Raw genomic sequence first — 13908 nt, 5'->3', positions numbered from 1 at the left:
GCTAGCTTTATTTTGGCAGCGCGCATGCGCTGAAGTAATTAAAACAAAAGCATGGGGGCGGGTACGTGCGCATTTAATTTTTCCGTACAACAAGATGGCGCCTCCAACACTGTCACTTCCTGTGGTTTCAGTCGGCACGGGGGCGGCCATGGGACTGTGCGTGAAGTGGTAGGGTAGCGGCCGCGTTCAAGCTACTGAGGTGGCGGCAGCGGCCGTTGGTGACGAAGAATGGTGATCCTACCCTTTACTCCACCGGTCTCCCGGTGATGCTGGGCGAAGGAAGAATGGCAGCGGCGGAAGTAGCAGGATGGGCCGCCGGCAGTAGTAGCGGCGCTAACCACGGCGGCGGCGGCGGCGGCGGCGGCAGTGGCCTCCGTAGTGATGCTCAGGCCCCGTCCTCGGAGCGGGAGCGGCGAGTGCGCGCCTTGAGCGCCTTCCTGAGGAGCCACCTCGGGCCTTACGAACCGGCGCTGACAGCTCTGCAGGCCACGCTCACCTGGGAGAGGCCGGCAAGGGGCGCTCTTGGCTGGGTTGGCGCGCATGCAGTTTTCGGGTGCGCAGCCTTACAAAGAAGGGTTCGGGGATGAAGATGCAGGGGTCTCTAGACGTGGAGGAAGGGGAACAACAGCTTGGGGGCTGAGGGTGAAGATCTCTGGATAAGGGTTTGCCGGAGTGGAATATCGGTCTATCGTCTATTTATCTATCTTGCGCTAAGCTTAGTACCAACGGAAGAGATGGGAAATGTGGAAAAAAGATAATGGCGATTCTTATCCGTTCTAGAAAAGCAGGCCAAGCAATGTTGATGTTGTAGAGAGGACGTTGGATTTCGTGCACATGGGTTCTTTTGTTCGCAACAGCTCTGATTCAAGATCCCCACACAATTAGGAGTGCAAAAGATTAATCCTCTGATTGCCATTGTTGTATATGATTGAAAGGGAAGGGGAAAATCACCACCACAGAAAAACTTGTCCTGATTGTGTAAAAAGCTCTCGCTATCTTGTTTATGCCTATTATTTGGAGATGGTGGGGGTGCGGGGAATCCTTATCACAAGTGAATAAAAGCATTTGTGTAATGGTCACTGTTTTAGTGCACTGTTACCAAGAGAAGCCTGTAAAAGCCATTGCCTAGTTAGATGGCCTGCTAGGCAAGTAGGACCATATTGAGTTTGTCAAGTTTTGTTGTTTGCTGAAAATGTGTACAGGATGAAGGGAGTGTTGGCTAAACTTAAATTATGAATTCTATATGGACTTAATGGAGCTGTTAGGATGCTGTTTTAGGAAGAGCTTGTCATAAGGTTCCCAGTGCACCAAGGTCAGTAACCTAGGGCAATGCAGGGGTTTTCAATTCTTTTTAGCAGTATCCTTTGAAGTTCAGGTACTTTTATAGATTCCCCTTCAGTTTCTTAGGCTGATTCTCATCACCACCCATGACAAACCCATGTACTTGCCCAGGCAGATCTGATTCCATGCTGTCACTGTCTGTGCTTCCAGATGAATTATTCTAGAGGAGTCAGCTTGCTGGCTTCTTTCCCACTTCCTAGAAAGTCATATGTTCTTCTTCAACCCACCTGCTGCCCTCAAATGAGCTGCCCCTTTTACCTCCTGAACAATTGAGTTGTGAAACAAAAATATCAGCTGATATAAATGGAATAGAGGATGAGGTCAGGAAAGCTCTTGCTCCAAATAGGGGAATATTTATCATATGGTTGAGGCTGAGGGCTTTAGGAAGTTTTTGATGTTCAATCTTGTCACTGTGCAGCAGAAAGATTGCTTTTCTAAAAATGTGTAATTGGATTGTATTTTATTTGTGACATTGTGTTATCTTCTGTATTTATTGAGAAAGAAAACAGCCCAGAGTGTGTTCATTCTGCAAATAGGATAGAAGACAAATTGCCATTGTTACAGATAGGAATCTGAGGTCTTCTTTGTGTGAATTTTTTGTTGTTGTTGTTAAATAATTGTAAGATGAATGCAGTTAATGGCTTTAGTAGTAATCACAACAATACTAATTATATTTGGCTAGTAATTGAAGATTTAGTTCCTATTAACTGAGGAACAAGCATGTTTTAATTTTTTTTTCATAAAACATGTGCTGATGTGTTATTTGATGGCCACTGTTGAATGATACTGCCTCTCATGGATTTAATAGTAATGCTCAGTTTAGATTTGGCTTTAAAATAATTAATGCTTTAAAATCCATTGTCAGTAATACTGATTCCAACAATGAGCTTCTGTTAATTTCTTGTTTTTATTATGTAATCATCCTTAATGCAACATTGTACATTGATTATACAATGTTCTTTCATAATGAAATATAATATAAAACAATTGATAACTCTAAGTACTCTTAATTTACATTTTAAAAAATAGTTATTAAAAAAAGATTTTACAAAGATCTTCTTTAAAAAATTACCGAAACATAGAAGAAATAAAAAAGAAATAAATTGCAAAAGGGTAAAAGAAAAAGTGAAGGATAAGAAAGAAAGAAAGAAAGAAAGAAAGAAAGAAAGAAAGAAAGAAAGAAAGAAAGAAAGAAAGAAAGAAAGAAAGAAAGACATGGTTTATCCACTGCAAAGTTTTTGGCTATAAAAGAATAGAATGCAACCACTGACTTAAACAGTATGGAAACCACTAATAAAAGTCTGGATAACCATTACTTTATAATGAGTTTTAACACTTATATTATAAATAGTAAAGTCCAGCAAATTACAGACCTGTCAGTTTTTTGGTGTTTTTTTTTTTTTGAGGTAAACTGATTTTAAAACAGATCATAAAGACAGTTATCTGAAAACATTTTGAAACCTTTTCAGTAATTACCATAAATCAACATGGATTTGTTAAATCTTGCCAGACTAATCTTACCTATGTTTTTAATTAGATAAATTCCTTGAATTGTAGGCATAATATATATTTTGGCTTTAGCAAAGCAGTTGACAAATTACCCCATGACATCCCAATTACCAAGCTAATTAAGTGTGGCTAGATAGAATGATAATTAAATGGATACATAGTTCACTGAAAAATCATACTCAAAGATTAGTTATTGATGGTTCCTCATCAATTATATTCCTGTACTGAGCAGGGGGTTGCACTCAGAGGTATAAATGCCCCCTTCCTACTCTATGACTCTTTGAATATGGTAGTAAAGTATATTGATCAAATATGATCAAGAGCAGGCTAGAATCTGTTTTTATAAACATACAGAAACTCTGTTTCTCTACCTTTACTACAAGCTGTTGACACTGAAGTACTAAGTACTCTCCTTGACCTTTGCTTCTTAAATGCTGCCGTGCAAATGGCTGTGTGTAAATTGGTGTTGCAGTCCAGGTTCCTGAGATCAAATGAGAAAGAGGTTTGAGTTAGATGTCATGGTTATAAATAAGCTACAAACCTCTACAAATACAGGTTTTCTAATTAACTAGCAGAATGAAAATCCAAAGTGATCGTCTAGGAAGTGTAATATGAAAGTATATTCCTCAAAATAAATTGTCTCCTGGGATCTACTGCTTGCACAATGAAATCTCATCTTTCACTTTTCCTAATTGTACTTACAATTTCTGTAAAGGGTAGGAGAAACCAAAAATTAAACAAAATATTGTGTTTTAATTATCTGTGTTCCAGTGAATATAGAAAAGAACAGTAAATAAATGTAAAGAGCATGGAAGACCTGATTGTGTAGATATAGGCAAATCTTGTCACTTCTCATTTTTCTTAGTGTCTCATTTTTTCCTGTCAAATTCTTGTGTTATATTTACATTAGTATTTTGTTTCAAGCCACAATAATATTGATACGTATTTTCATGCTTATTTTCATAATTTATTTTGTATGCAATTCTGCCTAATATAGAGCACATACCAAAAGTCAGGCCCCATAGGCCAATCACAATATGTTTTATTAATTGTATTTATTAACTGTATTTAGGATTCATGCATCAAATAAGTAAGGAAATTTTTAGATGAAAATGGCAACCAATTCAAAATTTTAATGTAATTTATATAATAAATTGTCTATGGGGCCTGATTTTTGGTGCACCCTGTTTATATATTTTACAACTAGTTTTCCTAATTATTTGTTATTTATGCTAATGTTTGTTGCGATTTTTCCCTTCATATACACATTTTGCAAGTAGTTTTATTTTTTTTTCCACAGAATTCAGAAATGAATGCCTATTGAACTATATTTCAATTTGGTTTAGGAAGTGTGGCTTTATTAGTGGCCCCTTGGACAATGGGAGATACTGCTTATCTATTTAAGCCAAAAGTGAATGTATCCATGTTGATCAAAAGAAAAAAAATCATTATAGACCATATAAAAATCATTAAAAAGTGAATGTGCTTTCAGGTTCATCTGAAATCATTACCAGGGTCTCTGATAAGCCAAAACACAGGATGAAAAATATCTTAAGGAAGTCAAAAAAGATACTGAACAAAAATAATGCAAACCAACCTCCTCCCAATTTAGCAAATGTGTACTCTTAACTAATTTATTCTAAAGGAGATATTTTAGCAAGGAATGGAGTTTCATGTCATAACATTCAAAGCTCTTAAACTGGATTAAACCTTTGTTTGGAGTTTTGATTTAGTGAAAATTATGGAAAGGGCAGGGGAAATTTTAAAAGCTCTTTGGGTAATTTCTATTCAATATCCTTTGCACTCTGGCAATCTGGAGTGATAATGCAGCATTGTTTATCCTGATTTCTGTTTGCGGCCCAAGTAAGTTGTCTTCTGCTTTTCATATGACAGTTGCAAAAAAAAAAATGTTGCACTAATTGGATGTATTTTCCTTTAGGTTTTTTGCCCTGACGTCTCTTCATCTGATATTCTTAGTTGCATTCACCCTAATACTAATAATATGTTTAGATCAGTGGAAGAATAGAATCTGGCCTGAAATAAAAGGTATGTACATTTTCCTTTTGATAGCTACATCTCATTTATAGTTTTTCATCTGCTATGATTACTGGGGTCAACCAAAGGTACTACATTTGTGATTGAAGGTAAATGAGAACTTTAGAATTCCTCAAGGTTCTCTGATTCCAGAAATTATATTTGTATGTCTCTGTTAGGTGTTCAAGAGAGAATTACTTAAGTGATTGTAGTCTAGTCTGTACACAACAAAGTCAAATGAGAAAAATAATAGTATAATGTTTACAGCTGCAGTAAACCAACTGTTAGTAGAAAATGGTTATAGTATCCAAAAAATATACTAATGTTGGATGCAAGAAATAGTAGCATTGATTTTTAAATGTCTGAGTACATAGAAGATAGTTTGCCATATGGAGTTCAAAGTTGAAGAAAATACATAGTGTAGGCCAGCCAGGGATCAAATGGGTTTTTCTCTTGCATTATGGAACTGTAAATTTAAAAAAATATCCAAGTGACATGATATAGAAGAGGCTTTTATGCATACACTTCCCCCAAAAACCTGGATCCAAAACTTGTTATACGGTTGTAATTTTAGTGTGACAAAAAGAAAAAGAATGTTGTAATCACGAGTGGAGAGTTATCAGATTTAGATTTAATTAAAATAAACATTGTTAATCAAGTCAAATGGCAACCCTAACATGCCATTCAAAGGCCATGTGCAACCTTCAGCCCAGAAAAAGTTATACACCCCTGATAGAGCATGCTAGATATATATATATTATAATACATCTGAAGGGCACCAGTTGGAGAAAAAGATATAGATTAATCTGGATTTAGGAAATCAAGATCGGAATTCTTGCCCTCCAGGGAACCCAATAAGAGAATTTGTTGAGGTCCCTGCCTGGGTTCTTGCATCATACTAACTCATGGTTTTTTAACCATTTATTCAATAAACCATACTTAGTTGAATGTTCATAAGCCATTGGCTACAAACCACAGTAGCCAGGTTCACAGAATATGCTAAGTCAAAGCCAAAACATTGCATTATGATTTAGTCAGTGTGTTGTATAAACCCAGCCATACACTTTCAACCTAATCTCCCACAAGGTTTTTCTAAGGATAAACAGCTTCTCTAGGTTCCTTAGAAGGATAGAAATCTAACAGATGATTAGATAGCTTCTTCCTACAACAGTTGTTTACATTTATTGTAGGCCTAGGATATGCTTCAAAGGAGACAGAGAGAGAGAGAGAGAGAGAGAGAGAGATTTTCCCCCCAACTATAAAAGGCCTTTGTTTCTTCCCAGTATTGTCAACTGATAAAGACCAGAATACTCAGTCAGCATGGTACTATGTTGACTGAAAGATAGCAGGTGGGCATGGAACTTTACTGAAACCTCTAGGAAGAAAGGGCTCATTTTTCTCATGCTAATTGGCTGCATTTCTGTAAGGCGGTATTGTCTTTTCTATATCAGTCCAATATAATGACAGTAAAAGAATTTGCATTATTTTTCCAAATTACTGGAACCTATATGAAGGAAGGAAGGAATATCAGATTGTAACTGAGTTTCTAAAACATTTTACAAAGCACAATGTCCATTCTGTTTTCTATTCATGGCTGTCAGTAGTAAAATGCCATGTCAACTGCATGTTTTAATTATTCAGCTTAGTATATTTCCAGGCATTATCTTCACAACTAATCCTGATTGTATTTTTAATATTTTAGCAATAAGACCTGATGAACTAGACAATGAAAGGTATGAAAAATTAAGTCACTTAATTGCATATTTCTTGTTGTCTTTATGATTTGCGTAGCTGTAATAGTTTCTGTAATTAATTAGCAGCAAAAGCCATTCAAAGACTGGTTTAAGGATAGACATCTTATTTCTAAAAATCATCATTCATTGCCTCTTCTCATTTGTATTAAGACTGCAGTCCTGTGCTTGCACAGAAAAACTACTCCAAGTCCCAAAGTAAAATATCAGTTGGATTGGATTGTAAGCCATATACAGTAAATATAAAATCTTATAAATCTGTATGAGCATGCAAGTAAAGCTTCCAAAATGAAGTATTGAAGGTCTGAAAAAAGTCTGCTTTTTTGCTGCTTTTTAATTGCTCTGAGTACATAGTCAAGATGGTTTAATGGAAATGAATTACCTCCTTCAAATGCATAAGGGTACTTTGTCTGAACTAGAACCAAAAGATGAATTATTTGGCTCATGTCCAATTTAAATGAATTAAGAGAAATCTAATTAACTTCTGTGGATTTGTTTGCAAAAGTGCTGTTTGTTAAAATCTATTAGTGCTGTAACAGATTCTAACACAAAGAAGATTTTCTCAGTTTGAGCATCTATGCATTTTAATGAAAAGGGAGATGGCATTTCATCCATAATAACTAGCAGTTAATATACTATAGTAAAGAGCCTGGTTTTGAGTTCCATTTTTGCTATGGATTTGACCAGGACAAATAGCACTTCAGCTTTCATCTGTAAAATGTACATGACAAATTAATGACCTCTGAAAGTAAAATGGGAACAAATGAGAATGCAGCTATTTGAAAAAGTGATCAATGTATTGATATTTGATTAATGAGGTAAAACATAATTTACTTATTCCTCCAGTTGGGGCTATGTCCATCCTCGACTTCTGAGTGTGCCTGAACTATGCCACTATTTGGCAGAAGGATGGATCACAGGAGACAGCTTCATGAGGAGCCTGCTGAGTTTCAAAAAGCAAAATCCTGGCAAGGTGAAAAACAATCCCAAGTGGTAGCAACCATCTGATAATTTTATGGGTGGGGAGAAAGCTGCACCAAAGCAAAAACCTGAGAAACGCAGATGTTTTCTGTACAAGAGGAGAGTGCATAATATATCTGCTTCTGTGTTTATATAATTTATATACAGGTGAATTTCCTTGCAGAAGTAAGCATTGAGGGATTGAGAAGCAAGTACAGAACTTTTATAACAAAAGGGAAATTGAAAAAATAATGGGGTATAAGACCCTTTCCACTTGATGGAACTTTCAACCAACATTCTAGAATTGCCCTGGTTCTGCCACCACTGCCCATAACTTAAAGGCAACTGAAATTGGTACAACTCCTGCCATGCTCCTACCCCAGTTACACAAGACTCCATGCATAATTTCAGTTTGATCTCACTTCTCAAGAAAGCAACTTGTTGACAGCAGTCAAAATACCACCTACAATTGTCTTGAATCATAACCAGTTTGCCTAACAGAAACTGATTTCGGGGTTTTGTTTTGTTTTTGTAGTTCTGCCTTCTAGCCTGTGGTGTCCTTACATTTTTGGCTGTGTTAGGACAGTACATTCCGGGCGTCTGTCTTGCCTATCTTACAAGTGAGTATCAAGGGGAGGATTGGACACTAGAACATTGGACATTAGAACACTCTTCTTGTAAAAGGGAAACTATTTATAAACATTTAAATGGTAGGGCCAAAAGGTGAGTTAACCAAACCCAGTTTGAATTTCCTGTGGTGCATTGTAAAATGCTCATTATAGCAACATCAGGTTTTAACCAACTGTTTCAGAATGCTTCTTGGAGGTATTTATGGAATAGTAGTCTTCTAATCACTCTCTTTCTCCAGTGCTTTCTCTCTTATTGTGGCCACTTGCTGTATACCACCACCTGGGTCAACGTCTGTACACCAGACTACAGCCAGCTCTGCAACGGTTGGACTTCAGTGTTCGTGGCTATATGATGTCCAAACATAAGGAGAGACAGTGTGAGTCTGATACTAACTTGTACCAATTCTTTGAGTGCAAGACTCACTTTTTTTACATTTTGTCCACTGTACCTTCTTTTTGGTGACATGAAAGACTTGGCATCTTTGTGGCTTGGATGAAATTATTAAATATACTTATGGAATATTCACAAATCTTTTCCTATCCTAAACACATTTATTGGGCAAATGACCATTTCTTGCAGATGTTCAAATTCTAGAATCTTAACTGTAAATAATCTTGTCTTGGTCCTTCTTTCTTCTGCTTAGTTCTGTGTAGATAGATTTCTTATAATGGCTATTCTGGACTTTAATTTCATCGTAGCACGTCACCATATGCGGAGGGAGCATCCTGCTGGTGCTGATGAGAGTGACAGTGAAGAAGAGCTTGCTGCTTTTTGTCCTAAGGTAAATGTAGCACAAACTTTGGTAAAGATTAGCATACTGTTGGAATTTGGGGGGAAAGTACAATGGGGAGAGGTATGAATTTTAGCTTGTGTTTTCATGATTTGAAGAATGACGTATCTGTAAGTTATTCTTTATTACACAGGTGATTTTTTTCAATGATGCTATTGGATTTACTTTGTAAAAATTATGTCTCAGAGGCAGACTCTTCCTCCTTAGAGTAGTTAGATTTTCACCATTGCCAACACTTCTGTTCTTATATCTGGAAGGCCACATTTCAACAGAATACAAAGAAATCAGACTAAACATGTATGACCTTTTATACTTACTGAAGTGGTTCAATAAACATACCCCAAATCAACAAAAATCAAAGTGTGCAATGGCCACTATAGTTGTTGCTTGCTTTCAAGATTTTTTAAAACTTGCACATAACTGGATTCTGTGGTATGATTCCCTTAATATAATAAAAGCAACTAAACACTTCTTGACCATATTTGTATCGATGATTAATGTATATAAACCCAACTGTTAGTACATTATATTTAAATCTCATTGTGAGTAATGTATTTTTAAACAATATAATTATTTTTGATACTCTATATTCTTCAAGTGAACTATTGGAGAGAAATAGAATTATTTAAAGTTCTGTAAAAGTCTAAAAATAGAATTTTTATTTGAAAATGCACATAAAAATCAATATAATGGAACCATTGTTGTATTTTAGCCACCTGTACTATTTGTTAAGTATGTTATTTTTGATAACTTGACCAGTGTTGGAATTAGTACAAACAAAACCAAGATTTACTCTTGTAGATTAATACTTCAGAGTATAGCAAAACACTAGTGTACTTTTTTGCAGTAATATTTAATTATGCCAAAGAGACAGTTTAGCTGTAACACTGAAAAAAATAACTTAGAAATCATTTTATGATGGGTTCTTTACTATTTTGGTGCATTTTAAATTGAAATATTATTTGAGATAATATTTTGGGTAGCAAATATGCATAGAGAAAAGACCATGGTATACCTGCTAACTAAATATAATACTTCATGCAGTTGATGATATAGATTCTATTCCAGTTTAATTTAATTTGATATTTCAATTTTGAGGCCACCCATCTTCACAATGACTCTGGGTGGTTTACAATGAAAAATAATTAAAAAGAAAACAACATATATCAAAGAAACCTATTGGAAGACTGACCTCATAACACAGACAGACCAAAAGAATACAAAAAAAGGGGCAGGGCCTCCATCACCATCCTAACCCAAGGCCTGGGAGAACAACCAGGTTTTTAACAGTTTGAAAAAAGGTGGGATCTATATGAATCTCCAGGGAGATATCATTCAAGAGGGCAGGAGCTATCACCAAGAAGGCTTGTGTAGAGAGTAAGAAAGATAACTTTGATGGAGATAGGTGAGATCCATTGCCAAAGTGACAAGAAGAAAAACATATCTAAAACAAGTAGAAAGTGTGTGGAAGTAGTTCAGGCAGATACCTCCCTAATTCACATGAGTATAAGAAGAGGAGAACGTACTGTACAGTACAATCAGATTTGCAAGATTCTATTACTATAGCTAATGTTAATAAAAGTAGCTTTAGCCTTCCTGTGGAGTTGATTTGTGGTTTGGTCTACCTGGTAGGACTGACAGCACACTTCTTTGGTTTCACAAGATAATATTGCTTAATCAATAGAATCTGGAGCATGCCCTGTCTAGCTGACCTCACCAGATGGGCAGAAACATACAGAGACTGGAGGTCCCTCAAGAAGCCAGGCCCTATATCATGAAGGGCTTTATAGGTGATAACCAGCATCTTGAATTGCACCTGTAAGCTTTCAGCCAGTACAGCTTGCAAAGCAGTGGTGACATATGCATGTACCGCAACACACCCAACATTGCCCATTTATTGGGGTAAACGTGAAACGAAGAAAGCTCCTAGGATGGAGGATGATTAAGGTAAATAGCTGAAGGTCAGCTTGGCTGGGTTTACATTGCTCAGCTATGCATGGTTGCTTAGGGTTCCTCTTCATTTAACAACTATTTATAGCGCCACAAGCAAAGCTGTGTTCTTTGGGACAAAGACAAATATTTCTGGAAAACAAAATGTTTCTGCCACCTCTACAAATCATTAAGCATAACCAACTCTCACTCTAGAAATGTAACTGAAATTATTACTGCTCTTCAAAGCAATTGAGAATCTTCCCTGTTTGCAAAGAGGAACCATATCTAGCCCATTCAGTTTTAAGTAAATCAGAAATATTTGGTCCATTATTAATTTTAAGTGAATCAAATTAACTGGATTCCAGTTATAAGCAGTTTTCTAACTTCATGTAACCAAAGAGAATTACGGTAGCTGCTGACCACTTTGATTCTGGCAGATTTTGAATGTGTGCATTGGGATTTCTTTTTATACAGATGGTTCTCGTTTAACAACCACTCATTCAGCAACCGTTTGAACTTACAATGGCACTGAACAAGTGATACTTATGACTGGTGCTCATACTTATGGCCATTGCAGCATCCTCGCAGTCATGTGATTGTGATCCAGGCGCTTGGCGCCCGGCTTACTATTACAACATTTCAGAATGACAGACCAGATGTGCATTTGCATACTTTGCCAAGAGTATTAACACCTTTTCTTTTCCAAGTTGGATGATGCAGTGGTTGCCAAGCAGCTGACTATCTCTGACTCTGAGCACTCTGATGCAGAAGTATCTTATACTGAAAATGGGACTTTCAATTTATCACGGGGCCAAACACCATTGACAGAAGGTTCTGAAGGTAAGTAGAATAGTTGAGAAAGAAGACAAAATGCATTTGACACTAAATATCACTTAAATCATCATTTTATTGGTTTGTCGTTTTGGAGGTCCATTGGGATAAAAGTGCAAAAAAAAAAAAAATTAGCTGGCTACTGTCCAGTATGAAAGTGAGATAGATTTGCTCTAAAATGTTTGCATTTACATTGTATGTTGAGAAGTAGCTCTGGTGTGCGAAGATGAATGCTGAGGTCAGCTGAATTATATGACCTTTTTACTTATTGAACCTTTCAGAGCTCAGTATCTCCTGTTGAGAGCTTTCTGGGATAAGACTGGGAAAGGTATCTGCATCAGGATGGGTTTAAGATCCATTTGTCAGCTAAGGTTGCCAGAGCTCAGATAGATGAGTATTTGGTCCCTCTGATATTGACTGTATGCTGTAGTTCAGCTGTGTTTGATTTTTCTGTTCCTCATGTAGGGAACTTACTTCTATTATAAGTTAGGTTTCATAAAACTCATTTTCATAATACCAGTATTTGTAGCCCAAAACACAGTTGCCTGGAAAAGACGATACAGCTTAAAAGACATGAAAATTTGTTCAGACACTCTCAGAGATATGAATTTTAACTGCCTGTCAAATTTCTCTTTAGACTTTGATGGCCACAGTGATCCAGAGGAATCTTTTGCTCGAGATCTTCCAGATTTCCCTTCTATCAACCCTGAGATGACAGGCATAGATGATGAGGATGACACCAGCATTGGCATTCCAAGCCTTGCCTCCCGTAACCAGGCCCAGGAAGAGAGCCAACTGTCTTATAACCAGGAAGCAGTGACTTCAGAGTTCCTCCTGAGTGAGCTGCCATTAATGCACAACCTGACAGATGACTTAGCTGGCTTTGTGACCAGGGGAATGATCCAGCTGGCCTTGTCAGGAACTTCCCAGTCAGGTTCTATGCATAGCAACAGACAGCAGCAAAGTGCCAAGGCCTTCCTTCGGACCTCCAGCTCAGAGCTGGATACAGACGCTGAAGGGGATGATTTTGAACTGTTGGATCAATCAGAGCTGAATCAGATGGATCCTTCCAATTCCCGTGGTCAATAAACAGTTGTCTGTCGTTTGTTTTCTGGCTCCTTTTTCTCATGGAGCAGAGTTAGAAGAGCCCAGTGCAGGAATAAGATAGTATCCTACAATTTTTGGTGTATAATCTGGCTTGGCAAATTTGGAAAATTGTATAAATTTTAGAACAAAAGACTGCTATGGCAGAATCAGAACAATTTGACTGTTGGATTTGCTATGACCTACACCTTCCTAGTTTGCCATGTGTTGTGCTCTTAGTTCAAAATGAAAAAATCTTGCTGTTTCTGTTTTATTAAATGGGCCCCAGTGACAGGCTTCAGATCTTGAGAAACAAAGAAGTCAAGCATCAGAAATTGTCTTGCATTTAAGACACAAACCAAGTTCTTGAGCAACGCAGGTGATTTTTTTTTCCCAGCTTCTGATTTAGAATTTAAATTTTCAGAACTACTAGAAATATATATACTGGGTATGTGTTTGCATCTGTGTATACACACACACATACACACACATATACATATATATAAGTCCCTGACACCCCAGAGGTATTAGAAACTACTTCTACCTCTAGTAAGTATTTGCATGTAATGATTCCAAATCCATAATTTTTTAAACCCTTGAACTCTTGTTGGGCTGTTCTTGCACAAAGTAATGGCAATAATACAGACACACACACCTCTATAACCTTTTGAATGAAGATTTCTATATTGAAAGAATACCTTCTCTCCATCACAGTTCCATGAAAGAATTAACCTGTTTCACTCTAGAAGTCATCAAGTCTCTCTGATCTGAGTATATTGATTTCCAAATTGGAATATGGGATCTGTATTACTTATAGATACCTAGCAAGCAACCTGTCATTCTGACCTGTCCCTCTATTGTTGACATGCCCCTGATTCATGTTATCTGTAACTGTTTAGCTCCCAGATGAATCACCTGTTCTGAAGAAAAATATACTGCTGTTAAGGAAGCTAATTGATTTCCACTGAAAGATGATAAGGCTAGAATCCCAAGGACAACTGCTCCAAGCTTTGTGTGCAGTTTTTAAAACATAAAAGTGGGGTACCC

General features: G+C 37.0%; 1 protein-coding gene across 1 annotated transcript; it reads left to right on the top strand.

Annotated features, from left to right (window-relative positions):
- Nucleotides 1-125: 125 nt before the first annotated feature.
- On the top strand, nt 126-13332 carry RETREG3 (reticulophagy regulator family member 3). Its single transcript, XM_007431986.4, has 9 exons — nt 126-553; nt 4790-4896; nt 6587-6617; nt 7482-7608; nt 8131-8215; nt 8464-8601; nt 8924-9006; nt 11655-11787; nt 12416-13332. The coding sequence occupies exons 1-9, from the start codon at nt 267-269 to the stop codon at nt 12865-12867; spliced, it is 1443 nt and encodes a 480-aa protein (XP_007432048.3). The 5' UTR covers nt 126-266; the 3' UTR covers nt 12868-13332.
- The last annotated feature ends 576 nt before the right edge of the window (nt 13333-13908 follow it).

The sequence above is a fragment of the Python bivittatus genome, unplaced genomic scaffold, assembly GCF_059951505.1.
Source record: "Python bivittatus isolate LINGU-HERP-01145 unplaced genomic scaffold, Pbiv_v1 ctg000410_np1212, whole genome shotgun sequence".
NCBI lineage: Eukaryota > Metazoa > Chordata > Lepidosauria > Squamata > Pythonidae > Python > Python bivittatus.
Note: the sequence above shows the minus strand (reverse complement) of the source record. Positions and strands in the feature narration are given on the sequence as shown.

What these genes read in the sequence shown, in the direction of transcription:
- RETREG3 (XM_007431986.4), top strand. Translation starts at nt 267, where the DNA reads ATGCTGGGCGAAGGAAGAATGGCAGCGGCGGAAGTAGCAGGATGGGCC. An exon ending in GGCGCGCATGCAGTTTTCGG is followed by an intron (nt 554 to 4,789) that starts GTGCGCAGCCTT and finishes ATTTTCCTTTAG; the next exon opens with GTTTTTTGCCCTGACGTCTC. An exon ending in AAAAGCAAAATCCTGGCAAG is followed by an intron (nt 7,609 to 8,130) that starts GTGAAAAACAAT and finishes TTGTTTTTGTAG; the next exon opens with TTCTGCCTTCTAGCCTGTGG.